The sequence below is a fragment of the Alosa alosa genome, chromosome 4 (genome assembly GCF_017589495.1).
Source record: "Alosa alosa isolate M-15738 ecotype Scorff River chromosome 4, AALO_Geno_1.1, whole genome shotgun sequence".
Taxonomy (NCBI): Eukaryota; Metazoa; Chordata; class Actinopteri; order Clupeiformes; family Clupeidae; genus Alosa; species Alosa alosa.
In genome coordinates, this window is record NC_063192.1 from 22318848 (window position 1) to 22343959 (window position 25112).

Below are 25112 nucleotides of genomic sequence, written 5' to 3' on the forward strand. Positions count from 1 at the left end.
AACACAATGAAATGGTGACACCAAGGCATCCCATGCATTAATTTGCCTTACTGGTTCTTAAGTGCTTCACATTGATCTTACATGATTCTGTTGGATAAATCCATTACTGTGGCAAAATATCTCAGTTCAATTTAATCACATTGTGTTTGAAAAACAAACATGAGTTTGTTCAATTTCATGTTTTGTACAGTATAGTAACTGTTACAAACCCTCTTTTCCTTTTTGCTTCAGTATATACGCGTCGCTTACCTTACGTGATTCACTTAGACAAATGTATTACTCAGTTGGAATGAACATTTAAACACAATAAGGTTGTGTTTCGTTCAAAACTAGACTGTTTTATGTACTTGTAATGTAATATGGGTTGATAAATTGGACAGCCCTGACTTTTCTTTTTTTACAGTGTAAATTTTTCTTCACAACCTTTTTTGTTGTCTTCACAACAAAAACAAATACATTCAGAAATTAAACCTAGTATTTCTATGTGAGTTCTTCATTCTTTAATGCTTTTCAAGAAATGTATCATTAGTGACAACATTACATAATTACAGACATATACGCAGAAAAAGTAGGCCTGCATAGCACCTGGATTTGCACACCATCCAATTTAGGTGTATCCAATATGTCCCAATGTCCACATACAACAACACATAATGTACATAAAACGCCTCTATGTCTGGAAACCCGAATTACTAGATTGAATGTTATAGTTTATCCAATAGAATACATGAATGACTGAAAATGTCAATCAATTTTCTCAATCAATCTGCTAACCCTAAAACAAAACATAAATTACATCTATTTTTAAAGCAATTTTGTATACAAGCCATGACTCCTCATCATGGTTATCACAACAACTGAATAACAATAACAACAGTCAAAATCATAGCAACCATTTTTCAATGCTGTTCATTTACTGTGAAAAATAGAAAAGAAAAAATAACAAGACTGAAGTTGAACTACCTATTACAATTTGTATTGATAGACCTCCATCCATTTTACCCTCTGACCATTAACTGTGTTACTTAAAACCTTAAAAGTTCAATGGTCTTCTTGTCAACAGAGATAAAAACAAACACCCCCCTCCTCTCCTGTCTCTCTTAGAGGCACCTCTCCTGTTATTGCCTCTGTTCCCATTTAACCACATATTCCATGTATTCTTTCAGCCATTTTATTTCAAATACTAATTCAAATAACCACTGCAAACCCTCATGTGGATTTCTTTTTAATATTCATTCCACTTCATTTAGATTTCAAAGTATTTTTCCATGGCGAGGTTCCTGAGTTGCTCTATTTCTTGTGGTTGCCAAAGTGAATGGCATTTCGATCGGACACACACCGGAAGGTGGCGGGTTGCACCTCCCAATAGTTGATCGGGTTATCAAACAGACTGATGCCATTGTAGAATGTCTTCTTCATCCCAAAGCCTGTGGGGCAAAAGTCGTTGATGCCAACCTCACTGATGTTGTTGGAATGGAGGTAGACAACCTAATGAAAAAGACATATAACACAGGGCAGAATGATAAAGAAATCTGGTAACAGAGGTGGCTAACAAACTATAGGGTAAATTATTATTATTATCTTCAATTTCGTAATTTTGGTTGAAGAACTGTCAAAGTAAATGATTTAATAGTTCAAATTCAAAAGTACTTCTGCCACACTATGAGCAGGTCTTATCACTTGTAAAATAGCCATAGGGAATTGCTGTTCGGGTATAGGAACACTTAGTTGTTTTTATGCAGATAACTAGTTCAACTAATGCAGGCTTAGGTTTGGGTGGGCCACGGAAGATTTTCACAATTGAAATTGGGCCTCAGCAGTCTTAAGTTTGAGAACATCTGACTTATATACAGTAGACAGTATACAGTACATATGGCTGACAGTATACAGTATATGGCTGACCGCATCTCCACACTACAGGTACAATGCAGAGTGCAGGGATGGACTCTCTCTTTAAGTGATACCTATTCAGTGACTCACCTGTAGGTATTTCATATGAGGCAGACCAGCAGGGACTTTACTCAGGCGGTTGTTGTCCAGGTGAATCTCTCTCAGGTTGGGGACATATGCCAGGCTACCATGCTCAATGTGACGGATGTGATTGTGGCTAAGGCCCAGTCTAACATAATGAGACAATGCAATGTATGTATGACAAGTGTGCCATAATAACAATAATAATAATAATAATAATAACATTATTAATAATACATATATTACACATATATGTAATATTACATGTACATATAAAAACATAATATGCGTTTTACCATGTGTGTTATTGAAATGTAATGTTAGGCTAATGTGATATGTATAACTGCATTTTAGTTTACAGAGCCGCCACTAGAGGGCAGTATTATCAACACCAAGGCAGAGCCTTATAAGGCTCTGGAACAAGGCAGAGGGGTTTAGCAGAGGTTATGAAGGCCTTCTTTTGCAGACACCAAGACTGTCACTAAGACCTAATCCTCCTACAGCAAGTTGAAACCAAAACAATGGGTTTCTCCCCCCAAACAGTTAGTTCCTAAGGTTATAGGAAATGACCTTATACCTGTAAAGGTCTCTGTACTGACTAAGGTCCACCAGCTCGATGGCCTGAATCTGATTTTGATCCAAGTGGAGCTCGCGAAGGTTTTCAGGGAGGTCTGTGGGAGACACCAAATTAATTAAAACAAAATAAATGTTTTTTATTTGTGTTAATTAAAATGTGTGTTTTAAAAATGTGTGTTATTTGTGTTAATTAAAACACAAATTCATGGTCAGTGCATGAATGACCTAATGACACAAACAATGGTTTACTTTTAGATTTATAGTACTATTTGTCACACTTACCTTTGGGTATGCCAGTGAGTTTGGCTTCAGAGATACGCAGAAAGTTCAGTTTTAGGCCAGCAAAGGCTCCTGGCTCCAATCCGCTATTCTGAAGGGGGTTCCGACCCAACTCTTTACAAATAAAAGTGGAAAAAAAGTTACAAAATTATCTGTGTGTGTGTGTGTGTTTTAGGCCAGCAAAGGCTCCTGGCTCCAATCTGCTATTCCGAAGGGGGTTCCGACCCAACTCTTTACAAATAAAAGTGGAAAAAAAAAAAAAAAATGATCTGTGTGTGTGTGTGTGTGTGTGTGTGTGTGTGTGTGTGTGTGATCACAACATGACTCAGCTATAATGCAAAATTGTTGTGATAAAGATACAAATGCACAGAAGAATGTTAATGCTATTCAAATCCTAATTTATGTCAAAAGCAAGCATATCATCTGACATGGTGGAACTGTGCAATAAGGAGGAGTAGGGGTCTTACCAATGCAGTTCATGGTACCCAGCGCAGAGAAGGTTCCGGCCACCACCCTCTTGATGAGGTTGTCATGGATACGCAGCTCCACCAGTGAGGCGGGCAGGTTTTTTGGGACAGAGGGCAGCTGGTTGTGGGAGAAGTAGAGCTTCTGCAGGCGGCCCAGGGGCAGGAAGGCTCGAGGGTGCACCCTTGAGATCCGGTTATTCACCAGAACCAACGCCTGTTTGGAGGGGGACACATGACAGAAGAAAGAACAATGGACAATGTGCATGTGCGTGTGGGTGTGTGTCAGTGTATGAGAGAGTGTGTGTGAGAGTGTGTGTGTATTTGTGTGGTTCTCACGTAAAGGCTATAAAGGCCTTTGAAGTCATTTTCTCTGATCTCAGTGATTTTGTTGCCCTGGAGGTCCAGGAGACGTGTGTCAGTGGGAATATCCTGGGGAACAGCATACAGATCTGGGCAGAGGATAGGTAGGTAGGGAGGTATGTCGATGGATATCTTAATTACTGTGTACATACCTTTCACAATATTTATAATTTTTTGTGATTCATTTGACAGTTTTCTGTATACTAAACTTATATCAAATAATGAAGGGCAACCAAAATGGTTTAGAGTCCAATGTGTTCTGTTAATGCAGCATTTGCCTTTAAAAATGTTGTTTTCAATAGGTCCAAACACTTTAGTAGGTGTTCTTTTCCGCCGTTTGGGGGGAAAAAAGTTGTCACAGTATGTAATTTGGGAAATGTTTAGAAGTTCTGGAGAGGCGGGAGTCTAAAGTGCTTCCTCTCACAGCCTGGGTAGCTCAGCGGTCTCCCATGTAATTAAGATGCACACAGATGACCACGGGTCCACGTGGCACAGCGACATGGAAGACGGAAAGACAAATGCACCTCCATTACAGTTAATAAATTATAGGGGACAAAAGCACTCTTTCGAGGAATAACAGTTAACTGGCTGTGGGTCAGTGTATCTGGTCCTGGACTGCAACCATCCTGTTTTTTTGTTTGTTTTGGGTTTATTTTTTTTTCAAGAAAAGCAGTACGCCCAAAGCAGTGTTTAGTGGGATATTCTTTCCATTCTGAAGTCTTCAGCTAAATAAGTTGCCTCTTTGGTTTCTATAAAAAGAAAACAATATGACTGGGCTCTGTGATAAAATATCCTGAGAAATCTGAATCCTGGACATGAAGAGAGCTGAATATGCCAGTTTGCTTTATGATGCTTTATCACTGAATGCCTCTCTTGGGGTTCATTTATGTGAGGGTTTCTACTTCCAAGATACCTTACATGTTTTAGTTTTACAATCCCAGAGTGCTGATGTAATCACTTTGACAATTAAATGATGTAACAGCCATAATACAGACCTGTCAAGTATGCCTGAGGCTTTTGTGTAAGTAGGAAACAGTAATGCTAGTCCAACACTATTTCTGTTATAGCTCCTTCATCCAGTTAATACAAAGATAACATTTCACATTTCCATTTCTCACGTACAGTCCTCTGCCGTTCTGTGAACTGAAATAGTATCTCTTTCCATTGCACAGCTCACTTCACAGATGAAAATATAATATAAAAAGATAATCATCGAATCAATGATGGGGCGGTCTCTGATCTTTCACAGATGTTAAACTGGAGTGAATTAAAGGATACGCAGTAGGATATGAGAGGGATGGAGTGGCTCTTATGGGGCCGCCCTTAAAGGGATGGATTTGTACAGTAATCACTGCCTCCTGTTGTTGTCTGCGCTGCGTCTGTGTTGCTATTTCATCTGAATTTAAGACTTTTACGCACTTTCTATACTTTTTCTTCTGCATAGATGCGTCCGAGATGACCTGAAGTAGACAGTCATGGAATTTAGAGACTCCCGCACACTATATCTTTTGCCAATATTAATTTAATTTATAGAAGTTTCTGTCCTTCAACCTTCCTCTGACCATTTTTCCACCTGTAACCCGAGGAAAGTCGAAGAATCAAAACTGTTTAGAGATTTGCAAGAAAAACAGTGTGTGAGAGTCTCTAAGTTTCATGGAATCTATCTCATGCTTGTCTGTTTGAATGAACTGCCACCGAATGGCCTGAGTAGATTAGAAGTAGATTACAGAAAGAAGGCTTGGGTCAGAGATGGCAAAAGTACTCACTTCCTGTACTCAAGTAGAAGTACAAATACTTGTGTTGAAAAATACTCTGGTAAAAGTAGAAGTACTGATTTAACTTCTTTACTCAAGTCAAAGTAACAAAGTACAGGCTTGGAAATTTACTTAAAGTATAAAAGTAAAAGTAGTCTTGTGAATGACAACCATTTTTTATGCAACGGTACCTGGACCACACAAATGTTACTTGAGTGAAAGAGTGCCAGTCTCTGTTTTTAAATCTTCCCCTTATAACCTGTTGGGCCATTTATAGACAAGACCCAATATGCTGCATCTACTTATTGCTAAGGATATAGGCTACACTGCAGCTAGAAGTTAGGGAAGCACCAAAGGTGAGGAGAGGAGGAGGGCATTTTTGACTACATTTTATTGAGACATACTACGTGCTAACATTAACGTTACTGCCATCAAGCTGCAATGATTTGCTGCTAATGAATGCCGCCCAAATCTGTCAAGTCATCTTGTGGTGCGTCAAGTGCAACGTATATTCCCATCCAATTAGCTATTGATGACGCGAAAAATAATAACGGTAACTCCACTGAAATTATTTGAAACTAAAGTAACGAGCCAGTTTTGTAAAATGTAAGGAGTAGAAAGTAAAAAGTTGCCTAAAAAATAAATAGTAAAGTAAAGTAAAAATATCTGAAAAATCTACTTGAGTACAGTAACGAAGTATTTGTACTTTGTTACTTCCCATCTCTGGCTTGGGTGTGTGCAGTATCAGAGTGTCTCCTTTTCTAGAGTTAATCTGGATCTGAATCAGGCTATGATGAGTCAGATCAGGGCCATACCAGCACTGTGACCAGCTGCTCGATCTCATTTTAGGCTCTGGCTACCAGGTCAGGGCTGGACCGGTATCAGAGTCAGCCACTACTTTTGGTTTAGGTTCTGGCCAAGTTTTTGGGTCTGCTCAATTTGGTGAGATGTCAGCACCAACATCATAGCCAGATTCACCAGCGTCAGAGTGAGCTGCTCTACACAGGGTCTGGGTTGGGTTCTGGTTCTGTTTTCTCTAAAATGCTTCTGGGTTGGGTTATAGAACTGGGTTCTGGTTCTGGTTCTCTAAATTGTATCTGGGTTGGATTATAGAGGTGGGGTATGGTTCTGGTTCTCTAAACTGCATCTCGGTTGGGTTATAGAACTGGGTTCTGGTTCTCTAAACTGCATCTGGGTTGGGTTATAGAGGTGCGGTCTGGTTCTCTAAACTGAATCTGGGTTGGGCACTGGACATGGGTTCTAGTTCTGGTCCCGGTTCCAGTTCTGCTCACTTTGGTCGGAGCACTGCACCACGCGCATGCTGCACTGACAGCCGAAGGGACAGCCGCCCGGCAGCTCCTCTGGATCCACCGGGCCGATGGCCGACCCGTCCTCCTCGTCCCTCATCATCATCAGCAGGTCCTGCACGTCAAACTCCTTCCCGAAGTCCCAGAACCCCCTCTGCTCGAAGGGGAGGCCCGTGGACCAGTGGACAGAGCAGAGGAGCAACGTGATCACGGTGAAGGGCAGCATGACCGGTGAGCGCACAGCTGGGCTGGAGTTCCTGTGAAGGGCACAGTAGCAAAGAGGAGAATTTATAGCGCTGGCTGAATAAACACTGGTATCATTTTTATAAGAGGGCAAATTAACGCTTTACTAGACAGTGAGCTGAATGTTCCAACAGATGGGCTTTATTCAAAGTCATGGCTAAAGCCATGAAGTCATGGCGAGATGAAAGGTGCAGTCCCAGATGTACAGTACAGACGTTGCATAAAAGGTATTACTATTGGATGTTGGTCTATGTGTATGACAAAACCTATGCAGAACCATAGCACAACCTCTGGATGTATGTGCACTTTATATATATGTTTATCCAGTGGATGTACACAAAGGAGACACAGCCAGATGTGCGCTTTGTGCCGTTGTGCAAAAGCATGTGTCAGTCCACTCTCTCTCAAAGGCAGAAACCATAAGTGCCACTGTGCCTTTGCATTTTGACTGTGGTTGAGCCCGTCACTGCATGTCCCCATTAAAACACACACATGGCTAGCCTCGCAAATCCATCACCAGTCATTAAGCCACGGCAACCTTGCCATTGGCTTGTGTGTGTGCTATGGCAACGGTCCAAAACTGTCATAAATAACACAATGAATACAATAAAATTGAATTGTATGACTGACTACTGGTGACATGGACATCCAACAATGACGGAGCATATCTTTAGGTGCGAGGTATTCCTTAGGTGACTGACATTTGTAAAATTCATAGCATCAACACAGCTCTTGATTCTGTTACATTTTAATAGCCCCAAAATGATGTGAAAGGAATTCAGTTTTTGCCATTCTGACTTTTTTCACACTGTCCACCCAGCATATGCCCCATTGCTGAAGGGATGCCAGATGTAAAAATAGCTCTATTTCTTAGCAGCTGTCCATAAAATGCCCAAAACCATCATAGCAGCCTCAACCTCTTTGAAGGAACTGGTCAGATATACAGTACATTCCTATCACCACTGAAAGCAACTCGTAGAAAAAAAATAATAAGCCTAATATGATCTCCTGCCCTCAGTTTTTAAAGTATGGACAGACCCACAGAACTCAGTGTTTTTGTTTTGTTTTTTGTTTTTGTCACAGCACTATCCGAATTTTGGTCTAAAAATACAGAGCTAGCTACTTAAAAGACCCGCAAAACTTTGAAAACTGTTGGCGATATTGTCAGCAAGACCCTGCTGCTTCTTTTTTTTTCAGCCCTGAAGACAGAAGTGCATATCCTGGATGGCAGGTGGGAATGACATGATAATGATATACCATCAAAACGAATCATCAAAACACATTAGACCAAAGGAAGAACTGGAGCAAATGAATAACTACGAGAATACTTAACGGGTATAAACGACCAAAATTAATTTTATATATTGTTGTTAAATTTGAACTAAAGTAACTTTAAAAAGTTGTTGAACCAGAAGTTGTAGATGTTGAACTAGTTGCCTGATAAAAGCAACTTCAAAAAGTGGCACATTGGTGCGTAGTGTTGCTCTGCGAGTGGTGACTGTCTGGAGTGCAGGTTTGGGGCCCTGCATTGCCACGTGTTGCGTGTGGTTTGCATCTCCACACTGCTGCACCCCTTTTGCTCTCTCCACTTTTCTATTTCTCCCTCTCTGTTGGTCTCTGCGTCTCTCTCTTTCCCTCTGTCTTGGTCTCTCCTCAGTCTTTCTCCATCTTTCTTCCTCTCACTCACACACATGGACATTTTTTTTTTCTGAAACACACTCTCTCTCTTTTTTCTCTCTCTCTCTAACACACACACATTCTCTCTCTCTCTCTCTCTCTCTCAGTAGATTTACTCCCACACCCTTTACCACAGCCCCAGGGTTGGCTCATTTTCAGAGATTGTTTTTCTGGAGCCTCCCAGACTCCACCGCCTCGCCATTCAGACCTAGGCACCGCTGTAGACAGAGAGAGAGAGAGAGAGAGAGAGAGAGAGAGAGAGAGAGAGGGCTCGGACGGCTAAAATGGGCCGCATTTGTTGTATGAATTTCTCAGATGTAATAATATAGGCTACATGCACTAGCCTAGGGTGTAACATTATTGTTTTTGTCTGAGTGTGGATGTGTTTTGTCATCTCTCTGTGTCCCTTAGCATCTCTATTAAAGGCTGAGTGTAATTGAAGGGTACCTTTATGGGACAGGAACATCATGTGTTTGTAATGTGACCTCAGTCTCTGTGTAGCAGTAGAAATATTTGTGTTTCTGTCTGATGTAATTGTAAGATGTAGGATGTAATTGTCCATCTTGTGGTCTGGTCATCTAACAGAAGGTAGCAGGTTTACCTGACACTGTTATTGTCGCTTGACAGAATCTCACTGAGGCATGACACATCAGTTTATTTGGCTGGATCTGGTATGTAATCATGTCTATATTCAGCAGTCCGTCTAGACATCATTTTCATCTCTCAGGTGCATAAATAAAGACCATTTCACATAGCTGTTTTGGCAGATTATTTGGCACTCTCAGGAAATGAATGATACATGAAATGTTTCTAATTGTTTATCATAAAGGCACATAGTTTGTCTTGAAAATATTTTAAGTGTTTGGTGATAACATAAGATATGATAAGATATACTGCATGGCATTAGCCTACATACTGTATAAATACACTTTTGTTTTGTAAACTGAAATATTGATTACAGTAAAATGAAGAGATAACGTTATAATACAAAAGTCAGTGTTCAACTCAATGTCAGTCACCAAAAAAATCCAGTTCAGTTTATTGTCAATATACAGAGCAGAGTCAGTACAACAAAATTGTATCCCTGTCTGGTCTATGACCAAGTTCCAAGGAAGATGAGCAACAGGTGACTGAGAGCACAAAAGTAGACCTTTCCACTTTGTTTTAATGAATTAAAAATGTATGACAATGAAAAAAAAAACATACCTTGTGAATATTTGCAGTTTCCCGAGAAGTAATTTGAAAAGGAGATTTCCGTTAGTATGTATGTGATGGCTTGCTAAATATGTAATATTCTCATTCTGTTGGATGGTTATTCCATGAGTCCGAATCTGCCCGCAGAGTCAAAGGACTTCAAAGTGCTGCTACTGAGAACCACCAGAGAACTGTACCGAGACAAGCTCTTAAATGTCCCAAAAATGGTCCATACCCCCTTTCACCATCACTGGTTGTGTGTGCATATGTGTGTGTTTGTGTGTGTGTGTGTGAGAGAGAAAGAGAGAGGGTGAGAGAGAGAGAGAGAAAGAGAGAGAGAGAGGGGAAGGGAGGGAGTGTGACAGAGAGAAAGAGAGTGTGCATGCGCGTGTGAGTAACTGGCACACTTGAATGTCTGTCTGCGAAGCGTCTGCTGGAAGAGAAATGAAATAGATGGGCTTAGCTGTCGAGTAAATGAAAGGGACTATTTCAATTGATTTCATTCATTCAATGTCTATAGTCTTTTTGTACTTTTACCAGAGTGGTACAGCACTTTGTAACTTGATTTTTGAAAAGTGGTATATAAGTAAAGATTATTATTATTATTATTATTATTATTATTATTATTTATAATAGTAGTAGAGGTAGTAGTAGTACATGTCAGTACATAATTACTGTCATGTTGTGTTGCTGTAGTCCGCTGTTCTGCCTGTTCCCTGACTGTTCGACAGATGCTACTTGATGTGAATGTGTATGGATCATTCAAACACAGTCTTTTCCCCTTTTTGTTCCAGCTCTCCTTGCGTTCTCCCTCTGATTGATGAATACACTGTAGGCTATTGAGTGGGTTATTAATTGCAATGCATTATGGTCATGACACGGCATTGGTCTCTTTTTAACCTCTAATTAATGAATATTTTAGAAGCATGTATGGGCCACTGAGAGTTGTATAACAAATAGCACACGTGCACAGGCTGTGAATTGCCACTGCATAGGGATTCAGTAGCAGTTGGGAAGCAGGGCTCCAAAACAGTGGAGCAGAACTGGATGTTTCCCTGCTGTGATGTCCAAAATAAAACATTTTGTGGGTTCGCCTTGCCACTTTAAGGGAAATACAGCATTTACCAGAAATAGCGCGACCAGAGAGAGCCCCTTGCCAGCACTGTCCCCGAGAATAATGAAATCCTACTCAGTGCGCAGACTACACTTTATCCTCTCCTCGAATCTGTAATGATATGTTTCATGCTCAACTCTGTCCACATCCACCCGTGGACTCGCTGTCTCCACCATTCACGCTGCTTCACCCTGCAACTGATAATTTTACATCATTTTCACCATGTGTAGTCGTCAACTTGAGACCAAGACGTAATCCAGGAGGTTGTGCACAGTGTACCAGGGGGACACTATAAATAGACAGAAGACAAAGGACAGAAATGATTTTAGTGGCTAGTTTGTTTGTTATTAGTTGCTTATCCAACCTTCATAAGAAATAGAGCCTCTCTGTTGTGTAATAACTTGCTGTGTACTGTGTGGTGTGTCTCTGTGAGTGCAGAGAGAGAGAGAGAGGAAGGGAGGGAGAACAAGAGATATATAGATTGATAGAGACGGTGAGGGAGCAAGAGAGAAAGAGATAGAGAGATAGAAAGAGATAGAGATAGAAAGAGATAGAGAGATAGATAGAGAGAGAGATAGATAGAGAGAGACAGAGCAAGCAAAAGAGAGAGAGCATCTATATGTCTTGATATTATGCCTTATTTGTATATTTGTATTTTTGTATATTATGTTGATATGTGCCTACAGTACATTGCTGTCTCTATTGTACAGTGTGTGTCTATATTACTAAATTATAAATTATAAATTATATTATATATTATATTATTTGTCTACTGAATGTATACCACTACATGTCTATTTGTTGAATGTATAGAGTTGAATTAACACCTACTGAAGTCAAATTCCTTGTGTATGTAAGTATACTTGGCCATTAAAACCATAGACTATAGACCCTTTCAAAAGAGTTCCATTATCAGCATCATAGTTGGCCCCACAAGACTTCCTTTTTAACATTCCATATGTTATCTTAATGTAGAGGAAGTAGATTGGGGCCCAAATAGAATGTTCAAGCATTGTTTTTGTTTTTATTGTTGAAAGGGTCCATATATATAGAACAGTCTATGATTAAAACTGATTCTATGACACTCTTGCCTCCACCAGTCATGCCACATGCTCATCAGCTCCACCCTCAACCAATCACTGCAGGTTAGGGCCGGCGTCAGCCTGCAGAGGTTGCCATCATGTTGGCAGGAGGTACACATGCAATCCACATGATAGGGAGGATGTCTGCTGAGTTGAATATGCCAATTACTTTGAAGCAACATCTGAACCAGGGATCAGAGAGCTCATGTTTCTGACTGCAGTCATTCTAATTAGAAAGATCTATGTCTTAGAAAGACCTATGGCTCTGTGTGACTTATTCAGGGATATTTTTGCTATGCTGACTTGTCAAAAACAAGCGATTCTACCTCAGGGCTTGGTGCAACGCGGAAGAGTTTTCTTAACTGTTGACATACCAACTTAATGATGAACACACACGCACTCACGCACGCACACACACACACACGTTCCCATATATGAACACTCTGTCCTCTCTGTCCTTTCCTTTGCATTGTATTCAGTTTAATTTCAATGCACACATATGTTCTGTACGAATGTCAAACTATTCACTTTCTGCTTATGTTGCCAAAGCACAGCATATGACTAGAAAACGCAACCTGTATACCGGTAACCTACTATACATGTTGACTTTCATTCAGTCAAAAGCTAAAGGAGTATGTACTGCATTTGTTGTAAGGGTAGCATCAAGAATCTCTGTAGGAATACTGACAGACTATATCAGTCATATTTTCTGAGTTTAAAATGTTGAAAAACATTGTTGTCATTGTGCTGTATCGCTGGTCTCTAATCTTTGGTATCTGCAAAAGAGCATGATCTTCTGCCAGTGTTCCCTACAGTGAATTAGCCAGCACTTTGGGGTTAGGATCAAGTCACTAATTTGCAAAGCTGCTTCAGCTGTCTGCACTGAGGGATACCCATCAAATCAATGCTTGTGTATAAGGCTGTCATTTCCCATTGCTTTTGCAGAGTAAATGTAAATAAACCTAAAACCAGTCAACTTTCTTTTTCTGCATGAGTGTGTTCAGCTGTGATGTGCCTTCTTCATATTTTGTTTTTATTAATCATATGCACTGATTGCTCTGAGTGTCCCACAGTTAGACTCAGATGGTCATGAATGTCATGACTGGATTCACACAGCTCTCGATGATTCTCCTCTCGAGCTCTTGCCATGTGTACTAAGAGCACGTCCACAAAACCCCACTGACCTCCACGGCACCTCGGCTATTTTGGCATCAAAGAAGCAATCGCTTGGGAACCAGCAACAAATGTGCATGTTTGGTTTGCATAAAAGTTATATGGGAGTGGAAATGCAAAGGGACATTTTTCCCCTCTGACAAATCAAACAACTGCATCTGTGTAAATAGAAGGCCTTTACACTGTGCTAAAGTGGTAGTATATGCTATGATGTACATGCTTTCACTTGGTGGCTTTTGGGTGTTTACTGACTAGAAATAATATTATTTGGAAAGAACAATCTTGGGATTTCTCAAGATTGTAAGATGTTACAACATGAAATATACAATAAAAAAACACAAAAAGTAATTTGATGAAAATATTAATTTGTGAAATGTAAAAATGTAACTACAAGCAAGTAATAAATGTACAGTATATGATAAAACAAATATGACAGCAACAATCCCAGAAATGTAACTTTTTATTGTAGTTTTTTGGTTTTGGTTTTAGTATCTTTGATTTGTGATTTGAACAGTAATTACCATTATATCCTGTTCCCAAAATAGATAAACACTAAAATAAGAACTTTAGTATTCTTTACGATATTGATTACACAGCAATATCGGTAACAGAGGCACAATAATTACTTAACACTGTGTCAACACACCTGATCTGTAAATCAAGACTTATATTAATTTATGCTACAAAATAACCTGATTCCAACCATTCCCTATCATTCTAGTTGAGACACAAAAAGCAAAACATAAAGAGCATTTCTTAGAAACCCCTAGTGACATCATCTGAATATATTAATAGTTAGTCTTAATCAAGAACTATCAATGACTGACAGAGAGATGGAATACAGCAGTAAGAAAATAAAAAAAGGAGTTTAAACACGATAACAGCGGCAATCAAACACTCAAAAACACAATGAAAACAACACTCAAAAACATCCTATCCACTTGATCAAGCAAGATAAAACCAAAGGTGGGATCAAATCCTAAATGACTAAATATGAAAATAGTCATAACAATAGAAAACAAAGGACACAAGGCAAGAGTGTGTGAAAAAGTGGGTGTGGGGTGTGTTGATCGTCAGTTAACATTACCCACTAATGTGCTTGTAGCCCAAAGGCCTGAGAACAACACTGCCTGTGTGTGTGTGTGTGTGTGTGTGTGTGTGTGTGTGAGCCCTACTCATAGATATCCTCGTAGTTCTGAGGCCTGAGCACAACGCTGTGGTAGCTCTTGATGCAGGAAAAGGCGGTGGGGGGGATGAGGCGCCGGTCAATCAGGTTGTTCTCCAGATGGACAGACATCAGCGGGGAGTCCTCAGTCACTCGCGTGTCACAGATGGCATTCAGGGGCACGTAACTGAAGGACAAAACGCAAAAGGACCAGACCATAAACATTGACTCGTCCGTGATGTCAGAAGAATGACCAGCTGGATACAGAAGCGATATATTTGAGAACCACGTGAATATGCGTAGTGAATACTGTATGTAAGTGCATTACTGAATAGATATTTTCAAGATACTTTGTCTGTAATGGTGTAATGATGAAGCTATTATTGAGCTGCTGCTGCTGTTTGCTGACGGGCCTTCTGTGTGTCTGTGTGTGTGTGTGTGTGTGTGTGTGTGTGTCTGTGTTTTTGTGTGTGTACGTGTGTGGGTTTGCAACAAAGTGGGTTTAAGCTGTTTGCAGAAGGGCCTTCTCTGTGTGTGTGTGTGTGTGTGTGTGTGTGTGTGTGTGTGTGTGTGTGTGTGTGTGTGTGTGTGTCTGTGTTTTTGTGTGTGTACGTGTGTGGATTTGCAACGAAGTGGGTTTGAGCTGTTTGCAGAAGGGCCTTCTCTGTGTGTGTGTGTGTGTGCTTGTGTGTGTGTGTGCGTGTGTGGGTTTGCAACAAAGTGGGTTTGAGCTGTTTGCAGAAGGGCCTTCTCTCTGTGTGTGTGTGTGTGTGTGTGTGTGTGTGTGCGCGCGTGCGTTTCTCAGCTCACCTGATGAAGTTGTTGTTGAGCCTGAGCTGCTGCAGGGCTTTGAGCTGCAGTATTCCCCTTGGCACAGAGCCCAGGCGATTGTGGTCGAGCAGCAGCTCCGTCAGGGAGTTGTACAGCCCCAGGAAGGACACCTCGCCCACGCCGTCCTCCCGCAGCCGGTTGTAGGACAGGTGCAGCGAGTCCAGGCCGGGACGCATGTGAGCGAAGACGTAGCCAGGGATGCGCTCGATGTGGTTGTGGTGCAGCGTGAGCTGGCGGAGGGCCACCGGCAGGAAGGACGGCACGTGCACCAGCTTATTATGGGATAGGTCCAGAGTGTCCAATTTCCTGAAGGTTACACCACAGATGCTCACAGGTGTAATTATCCTTTTTCCCGGAAAGTTCCATCAAAAACATTCAACTGTGTAGAAATATACTATCAGGTAAATTATTAAATACGAGAGATGTATCCATTGTATCTGCCCTATAGCAATGCTAAATTAATATACTAGTACAGTGCAGTTGTACTTTTAATAAAGGCATGACGGAAATATTGGAAATTTACACAACCTATCTTGATTTGTCAAATTGTCAGTGTAGTGGAGCTGTCTAGAGTTATGATATATTAGATTAAAAAAATTAATTGACTTCCTAAAGCAGATCTTCATAGGTTATACTTATAATTATACTAAATCTATAGCCTAGAAATCTAGATGCGCCCCTAGCGGAAGCAAATTACATTTGCTGCCAGGGCTAGTCTAGCAACTCTCCGTTGGCTTGTGAGCTCCAGAAATCGAAACTTAATCAGGCCAATTAAATCGTGTATAGAGTCGTTAGGTGGGCTTAACATAATGATTGATGGCAGAGTTGCAACGGTTTGGCTTGAATTCCCTGCTACTTGAAAACAAATAAGATGGATGTTGCTGCTAGCGAACAGTGTGACACGAGTTAAGCTTTTATTAAGTTGGCAAACGTTTGAACTAGCCAACTAGCTCTGCTGGTGGGAAACACATGGGACTCATAGCGCTGCCGCTGTCCTATTGCATGCAGAGGGAATTTGAAAGACAACTGATTATCCCGCCCCTCGGACTGAGCACTGCGAACGGTGAGACCCTACATTTTAATGTGGGTCTGGCTCGTCAGGCTACTAAATCTATGCAGAAAAGATTGCATTTACTGCTGTAAATGATGCACTACCCAATGTGTCCTCAGGGGTGCACCTCATCACTAGGTTTTAAATCCCTACCAGCAATGCTGCTCTTCCAGCATCTTCCTCATGCCTTCACTCTGATTTTAACCAAGTTACAATGCGCAGAAGCCACTGAGAATAACCATGGAAATATTAAAGTTCATGGCTCAGGTTTATGATAACTCTTTTTTAAATCTTTCTTTTTATACTTATAAATAATTGGACTGTAGTATCTTCACCATTTCACTACATGTTTTACCGTAGTATCTCTATGTATGTGACAAATAAAATCCTTGAATCCTTGAATCCTTTAATATTCTATATAGTGAGGACTGAGGAAATACTGGGAATGCCTAAAAGTACTCACGACAGGTGTATCCATGCTCTTGGAGCAATGCGATCTTCTCTCAGTTTGTTGTGGCTGAGGTTCAGCACTCTGAGATTGATGGTCTTGTTGAGAACTCCAGCCTGGACCACCTCTATACGGTTATCTGACAAGTGCAGCTCCTGTACATAAAAACAAGCACATGTCAGTCATTCAATTCCACTACATGAGTATGGTATGCTTTGTATTAAATCCCAAAAAACAAATGGAAACATATTAACAATTACAGCTAGTAATGAGCAAAGTCGTCCACACATGAAGTAAAGGTGATTTAATAATTTGCCAAAATCATTTACCTGATTTCATACCATGACCAATATCCTAAGAGGAAACATGATAACTTTAAGTTCTGCTTCTTGTTTTGCTCGTTGCCCATCAATAAAATTATAGATAAGGTGATTATGACTGATGAATGACAAGTGAAGGATGAAAGGATGAATGATGAGGTAAAGAAGAATGGTGAGTAAAGAGTGAAGGATGAATGATAAAGTGAGGATGAAAGAATGAACTGAATATGGCGATTATGACTGAGGAATGATAACAAAAGGATGAAAGGATGAACAATGAGGTCAAGAAGAATAGTGAGAGAAGAATGAAGGATGAATGATGACATGGAGATGAATGGATGAATGGATGAGCAGAAGATGAGTGGATGAGCCGAAGATGGAAGGCTGAGCTGATTGCTAATGATGAGCGTGGGTGTGGGGGTTGCTAATGATGAGCATGGTGGGGATTGCTAATGATGAGCGTAGGTGTGGGGGTTGCTAATGATGAGCATGGTGGGGGTTGCTAATGATGAGTGTGGGGATTGCTAATGATGAGCGTGGGTGTGGGGGTTGCTAATGATGAACGTGGGGGTTGCTAATGATGAGCGTAGGTGTGGGGGTTGCTAATGATGAGCGTGGTGGGAGTTGCTGGTGATGAGCGTAGGTGTGGGGGTTGCTAATGATGAGCGTGGGGGTTGCTAATGATGAGCGTAGGTGTGGGGGTTGCTAATGATGAGCGTGGTGGGAGTTGCTAGTGATGAGTGTGAGTGTGGGGGTTACGAGCCTGCAGAGACGTGGGCAGTCCAGAGGGGACGGCTCTGAACTTGTTGTCGTCCAGCCTCAGGTAGATGAGCTTCCTCAGGGGTCGGAAGGTCAACGGGGACACGTTCCCGTCATGGAAGTGATTGTCCTCCAGCTCCAAGGTCAGCAGTTTAAACAGCCCTGTGGACATAAACATTTCATACAGGTGACTGTGCGAGGATGAACAGCCTTAAGAACAATCAACTTGCACATTAATGTCAAATGAGGGCTGTTCCCAAATTTGCTGATATCTGCAAACAGGTACAATATTAAAGGTTGCATCAGCGAGAGTGGGGCTACGTCACTTTGTTGATGTTCAAACAAAAAAGAGAGCTAACTCGCTACTCCCTCCCCCTCCCTCCCGTGCAATGAAAACTCTCCTAAACGCGCATCTCGTCGGTTATTGGTTGAAACACTTTATTTTGCTTTTGAGTGGGTTGCCAACCCTTGTTGATAGCAATTGTTTTTGTGTACAGATCTCGGAGCCTAGGCTGCCTACAGAGACGCGTTTTTTTGACGGCCTGCTTATGAGGCAGACAGCTAGCGGATCGTTAGGAAAGATTAGATGAATGTCATCATTTATGTTTGGGCCTGAAATCGCTGATACAACCTTTAACATTTACATCAACAAACAATAACTTCGTACAACACATTTATCCAAAGCAACTTACCGTGTAATACAAATAGTTATACAAATATATATGATAATATAATACATATGATACAGTCAGAGGCGGACAGAGTACACAGCTTCATTACTTGAGTAAAAGTACAGATATCCTTTGCTAAATTTTACTCAAGTACAAGTAAAAGTACAACAGTCAGATGTCTACTTAAGTAAAAGTACTTGTTTTTAAAAGTACTTGAGTATCAAAAGTACAAGAGTAGCCTACATTTATTGCATTACTACTGCCACAGTGCTTACATTTATGTACAGAAACGTCCTACATGGAGTTATGAAAAATTTTAATGTTAATACCTTGGAGAATGTAAAAGGAATTGAAAGTAAAATCAAGTCATTTTCATCTTTTACCATATTGCCAGGGATGGGCAGTATTTTAATACATGTATTTAAAATAATTATTTCAAATACAAAATACTACTTTGTAATTGAAACACTTGAAGCTTAAAACTATCATTAACTTGTTCAGAAAATTGAAATAGTCTGGCGAGGTGGGGCCACAGGTTGGCACATTCGGGATGGACCTGCTGCGTCTTCATCCATTGTTTTGGTCCATGGTTTCGTCTCTTATCTAAATCTGACCATGGAGTTGACTTTGGCGGAAAGCTGAAGGTGATTGCTGATAGGCTGTCCCAATCAGTGGCGCCTGCACAATCCAATCACGTTTGAGAGGGAAACAACAAATTGAGGATTTCTGAGATTTTTCTTTTTTCCTTTTTTTTTAGAAGTAATGGGTACTCAAGGTTATGGATAGAAATGTAGTGGAGTAAAGAGTACAATATTTGCCTCTCAAATGTACTTGAGTAAAGTCATGAGTACTCCCCAAAAATGATACTCGAGTAAAGTACAGAGCCCTCAAAATTGTACTCAAGTACTGTACTCAAGTAAATGTACTCCGTTACTGTCCAGCTCTGGATACAGTATATGATATATACCTATGATAATAAATATGTAGTAAATATGTCTTTGTATTTCAATGTGAAATATATACTAATATGTAACATTAAATCATCTGTCAACCAAGCTATGATTGTAATGTTTGGACACTTGCTTATATTATACTGTGTACTATATAAATGTGGAATACATACTGTACAGTATGGCACATAAATATGTGTCATTAAACAATCTGTCAACCAAGGTGTGAAATATTTAGTTTTTTTAAGCAATGTTGGGGGACTCTGTGGCCACTGTGAGCTGTGTGTGTGTGTGTGTTGTTTCTTGTTCCTACCCTTGAAAGTATTTGGAGTGAGCCCCATCAGCTTGTTATCATTAATCTTCAGCTCCATCAGCGATGAGGGCAGCGCTGGCACTTTGGTCAGGTTGTTCCCGTCCAAGTTCAGCCTCCTCAGCCTGGTCAGATTCTGCAGAAAGCCCACAAAACAACTCACTCCACTGCAACTACACACACTTACACGGGTCAAACAAATATTGACCACACAGGCAGCCAGAGCGTACACATAGAGAGTGGGTAGGCTACACGTACACCTGTAGTCACATATCAAAATCATACATTACACATTCAAAACAAGTTTACTTTGCGGAGCGCTGCCGTGTTTCAGAGCGTTGGTCAACACAGATATGCATGTCTCACTGATAGAAAAGACATCGCTGATACCCGTCATATCATCTTGAGTGGGCATGGAAAGGCTCTTGGCGCCAGCTGGGAATGCCATGCCAGTGAGAAATGGTGAACGGTCAGAAACGACGGCGCTTTTTCTTGCTACAGTTTATCTGTTGACTGACGATATTCTCATATTTAGTTCAACACTGATGTGAGAATGGCTCCACCGGTGCCATATACCTCTGCTTCCAGGTCTGATTCTGTGAGGTGCAGCAGATTTGCTGTTTGACAGCTGTGCATACACAGAGAGACAGACCGACAGACAGACACACACACACACACACACACACACAGACACACACACACACACACACACAAACATACACACACACACACACACACACACACACACACCCAAGCCATTATGCAAGTGAAAAATGTTAGAGCATGCAGGCCTGAGTTTGTCTCCAGACTGAGAATCACACACTCTCTTCTGATGGATTAGAGTTGGAGCAGATGCTGACGCTGCATGTCATGTTCACGGCTCTCCCTCCCTTCCTTCCTCCTAGCAGCATTAAGGCCAGGAAGAGAAAACCCAACACTGTACAGTTGTACAGTTTACAATAGTGATTTCAACTTATTTATTTCTTTCTTTATTTATTTATTTATTTAGTTTTTTTTTTTTTTTTTTTTTGGGGGTGTAATTTACTGCATTATAGCCTACACAATGTTTCTGTGATTGGAATATGGTTGCCTTCACTGCGCTAAAATGAACAACTTATGATTTAACATAAGCACATGAAGGAAGGAGGTGCACTATGTGTTTACAAACTTTCTTAGCGTTGTTTTTTTACGTGTGTGTAAAGGCCTTTAATTACCTGGAAAAGGCCAGGACTGAAGGAGAAGTCGTCCAGCTTGTTCTTACTCAGATCCAGCCACTCCAGGTTAGGCAGTCCAGCCAGAGCCCGTGCTGGAATCTTGCTAATTTTGTTATCTGAAATAAAGTTGACAGGCAGCACTGCTAAGTTTGCTGTAGGGTTAGGGTGTACAGGACATAGCCATACACTTCCAATACATCAGTGCATTAGAAACATTACATCTGGGCCTTCTCTAAAAGGAATCAGTCATTACTTGTCACCAAGACACCTACATTCACCTAAAATTGTAAGCTTCGTCATCTCTATCTGCTCCATCATCCCTCTCCTTCCCTCTCTCTCTCTTTCCTTCACTTCCTCCCTCCTCTCTCTCTATTCCTCTTTGTTACTTAACCCCCCCCTTGCCAGAAAAAGGGTCTTGTCCCTGTGCTGCTAACTCTCCTAGTCTCCTATTGACCCTCTCTCTCTCGCTCCCTCTCTCCCCTCTCTTTCTATCTCTCTCTCTCTCTCTCTCGCCCTCTCTCTTTCTTAATAACTTCTATCCTATTCTTTCTATCTCTCTCCCTCTCTTTCTCTCTCTCTCCTTGTCTCCCTCCCTCTCACCTGCTAGGTACAGGGTCCTGACCCCTGTGTCCTTGATGATGGGCAGATGACCCATTCCTGTGCTCCCGCAGGCGATGAGTGAGTCAGACAGCAGGCACCCCGCCGGCAGCGACTCCATGTAGCTGTTCCTCTGCGCGTGGGGGACAGTGGACCTGCCGTTAAACCTCACCACCGGCCTGCCCGTGGGCAGTGCCACCGGCCGTCTGGAGGGCAGTGCCCCCGGCCTCCGGGTCAGTGGCACCACAGGCCGGCCAGTGGGTATCGGGACGGGCCTCCCTGTTGGCAGGTCCGCCAGTCGCCCGGCAGGTCTCATCATTGAGCTGTCATCATCGTCATCGTCGCCATCATCTAGATAGTCGTAGTAATCATCATCGTCATCATCATCATCAAATGGCTGTCGCTGAGCATGCGCATGCTGCGTATTTTGTTTGGCAGGCGGACTCTGGTCAAGCTTTGCATCTGTGTTACCCTCTAGTGCCCACGCCATGGGCAGACTGCCTCCAGCCACGGCCGTCCTCAGGGATGCCTCGGGCTTCCTCTTCGGTGGTGCCACTGGTTTCTTTAGAGAGACAGAATTTACAAGAAAGACAGAGAGGGAGAGAGAGAGAAAGAAAGAGAGAGAGAGAGTTTTAATATCAAGTAGAAAGGCAACACAGACACAGCTCCAAAAACAGCTCTCTGCTCATTAAAGGACAATATTTGTGAGAGAGGACATAACAGTCTGAGCTAGCCATTATGACAAAATGGTTTAAGAGGTTGTGTATCTCCCATAATGTATTTAAGTGTCAATAGCTAGGTGTCTGTCTGTACAGTATCGTGTTTAATACACAGCAATTTCTCAAACAAGAAATGCATTTACTGCTGGTGTGCTGTTTGCTCACTACGTTCTGCTGCTGTCCATTAAAACTCCACAGCTAGAACAGAACTGCAGAACCGAACACTGTCTACTTGTGGAAGTAGTCTGATATACAGTTTAACTGTGTGCTAGACCCTGTGAATCAGAAATGGCCATTCGACTAGGGCTACTCAATTTTGGCAAAAATCATAATCACTATTATTTTAGTAGACAATTTTGAGAACAGTCACCACTACAAAAGAAAAGGTCTGTGCTGCATTCATATCTCAAGACCAAACAAGAGCATCATTGAAAAACAGAATGCAACAAAATAATTGTTCTGTCTCTTGATTCTAATAGCAACGTCCTACAAAAATCACCATCACCAACATCACCACAAAATAACATACAGCTCTGTTCCCATTCGTACAGTAGGCGACTGTTGCCTTAAGGCCAGAGCACATCAAGCCAATGGCTAATAACATCGGAACAGATGATGAGCGTTTGTGGCCCAAATCGGTCAAGAGTGTGCTGCAGCATCAGCACCAATGGACCTCCATCAGCTTGCTTACGCCATCTGAGGCGTCGTTAAAAGGATTGGCTATTTAACTTGCCCACCTGTTACCAAGAAGCACAATGAAATAATAATCAGATATGCACTCAAATACCTCTACAACTCTGACAGGAGTCACTGCAGTCTCCTCTCTTTGTGGTAGAGAGTCCGTCGCTGCCTTGCCGTTGGGCTTCTTGCTCTTCCCAGCCGGCCGAGACTTCTCTTTCTCCTTCTTCTTTGGTGGGGCCTCCACAGTGTTCTCTGAGTGCGGAGGGAGCTTCTTGGCTCTCTGGCCCCCAGACTGGTGATCGTTCTGAACTGGACAGTGACACGCAGAAAAGATGTAAGCAGTTGGTGGGGTCCATGTGTGTGTGTCAATGAAATGAAGATTATGATATTATTATACAAATATTTTTTCAGCTATCTAAAATCTCATCTCATCTATTTCTTTAATCTATTATCTATTATCTATCTATCATTTATTAAGTCAACAACACATATAGACTGTGCATTCACATGTAGTGCTTATTCCAAGTGAACCAGTAACTATCCAAGATTCTTTTGGCCTTAATGAGCTGAAGCATTTACTCCAGTCTCTCTATGTAACCACAGATGGTGAAGTTAATAGTGTGTCATTTTCACTTTGGCATGGCCAACACCTGCTCTGTGCCGGCCAGTAAGGTTGGAAAGCTGCTGTTTTGTGTCCAGACGCGGTGTAAACGAGAGGCCAGCTTGGCTGCGTACCTGCGGCTCTGGGGCAGGGCACGGCCCGGCAGCTCACTGCTCCAGCGCGGCACTGGCACACGTTACACGGCTCTGGAGACCACACGGCGCCCTCAAACAGAGAGATCCCATTCACCAGGCACTGGCCGGTCCTCTCTGGCACACACACACACACACACACACACACACACACACACACACACACACACACACACACACACACACACACACACACACACACACACACACACACACATGCAAGCACACACATACATGCACACACATGCGCACACACACGCACACACACACACACACACACACACACACACACATTACACTTCCCACAAGTGTAGCACTTTGGACTGTATGGAACACCAAAATCTACAGCATCTGTGTACCCAGACAACCACTGCTGTTCAGTCAAAAACTCATGTAAAACGATGGTTACTCACAAAGTAATACAAACACTAGCTTTTCAAGATATTTAAATGCAACTAGGGTGATACTGACCAGGTAGGAACGGTGTGTCATTGTACTCAGGCTCGTCCCGAGCATCTTTGCCATGCTTTGGCTGCTGTCCTCCTTTTCTCCTGGGTGGCTTGGCCTCTGTCAGTGTGACAGCTGCCCAAAGGCACAGGCACGTCACTAGGACTCTGTACATTGCACCTTTTTTGCCCTGAGTCTCCTGGTCTGTGTGGGACAAGTCCTGGAACTACTACTGCACTGAGGTCTGAGGTCCTGTAGGCCCCTTTATACCCACTCCCCCAAGAAATCATTTCCCTCCAAAAAAAACGAGAGAGAGAAAGAGAGAGAGGAGGAGGAGAAGAGGAAGAGAGAAAAAAAGAAGTGGCATAGGTGAGAGCTGAAGGAGAGAGTGAAGGAGAGAGAGGAAAGGAAGTGGGAAAAGAGGGAGGGAGGGAGGCAGGAGTGGGAGAAACATTTTTTAAAGAAAAAACATTCTCAACAAAGACCCTCTTTCATTCACCTTTAAAAAAAAAACTCCCACCAACCTCTTCTCTCGCCCTCTCTCCGCACACCCCACGGGCCCACGCTAGTAAACAAACAAACCTGCAGAGGTTTGTTTGTCAGGGAGCAAGAAAAAAAAACCTTATCTGTGGGCACAGGAACTGTGCTGACGTCAGCCGCCCTTCATCCTCTGGCACCTCTACTTTCCAGATGGACTGAGTGGACCCCCAAAAAAAAAAAAAAAAAAAACAGCCGCTGAAGCACACCTACTCATGATCAGCCCCACGCTAGTATAGCGGCACACGCTAGCGCTAGCACAGGTTTGACAGGCGTGTTGAGAAAACAGTGTGGAGGGCAAGCCCTGCAGTAAGCGCCCAGTTGGAATCAATGGCCCCTTTGTCTGTCTCTTGGCCAGGGAGACACAGAGACCACACTCCTGAGAAATTCTTGGAGTTCTCTCTCCTCTGCGACCTGGCTTGACCATGTGGTCTGGTCTACCCACTCACTGCCATGGCTTTG

The 25112-nt window shown here is 42.0% G+C and overlaps 2 protein-coding genes across 3 annotated transcripts; both read right to left on the bottom strand.

Annotated features, from left to right (window-relative positions):
- Positions 1-477: 477 nt before the first annotated feature.
- Positions 478-10081, bottom strand: bgna (biglycan a). The gene is made up of 8 exons (XM_048241312.1): positions 9841-10081; positions 6700-6971; positions 3630-3742; positions 3294-3507; positions 2830-2940; positions 2549-2642; positions 1981-2119; positions 478-1488 (listed from the first exon to the last, which is right to left on the bottom strand). The coding sequence occupies exons 2-8, from the start codon at positions 6938-6940 to the stop codon at positions 1291-1293; spliced, it is 1110 nt and encodes a 369-aa protein (XP_048097269.1). The 5' UTR covers positions 6941-6971; positions 9841-10081; the 3' UTR covers positions 478-1290.
- Positions 10082-13644: 3563 nt separating this feature from the next.
- si:dkey-6n6.1 (uncharacterized protein LOC100170811 homolog) lies at positions 13645-24465 on the bottom strand. 2 transcript variants are annotated; one of them, XM_048241366.1, is made up of 11 exons: positions 24138-24465; positions 23649-23783; positions 23020-23222; positions 21985-22075; positions 21517-21864; positions 20917-21032; positions 19706-19838; positions 17776-17933; positions 16708-16847; positions 15173-15499; positions 13645-14549 (listed from the first exon to the last, which is right to left on the bottom strand). In XM_048241366.1, the coding sequence occupies exons 1-11, from the start codon at positions 24286-24288 to the stop codon at positions 14369-14371; spliced, it is 1983 nt and encodes a 660-aa protein (XP_048097323.1). In that variant the 5' UTR covers positions 24289-24465; the 3' UTR covers positions 13645-14368. The 2 variants fall into 2 exon arrangements, with proteins under 2 accessions (XP_048097323.1, XP_048097321.1); XM_048241364.1 differs by having other exon boundaries at positions 21517-22075.
- Positions 24466-25112: the final 647 nt, after the last annotated feature.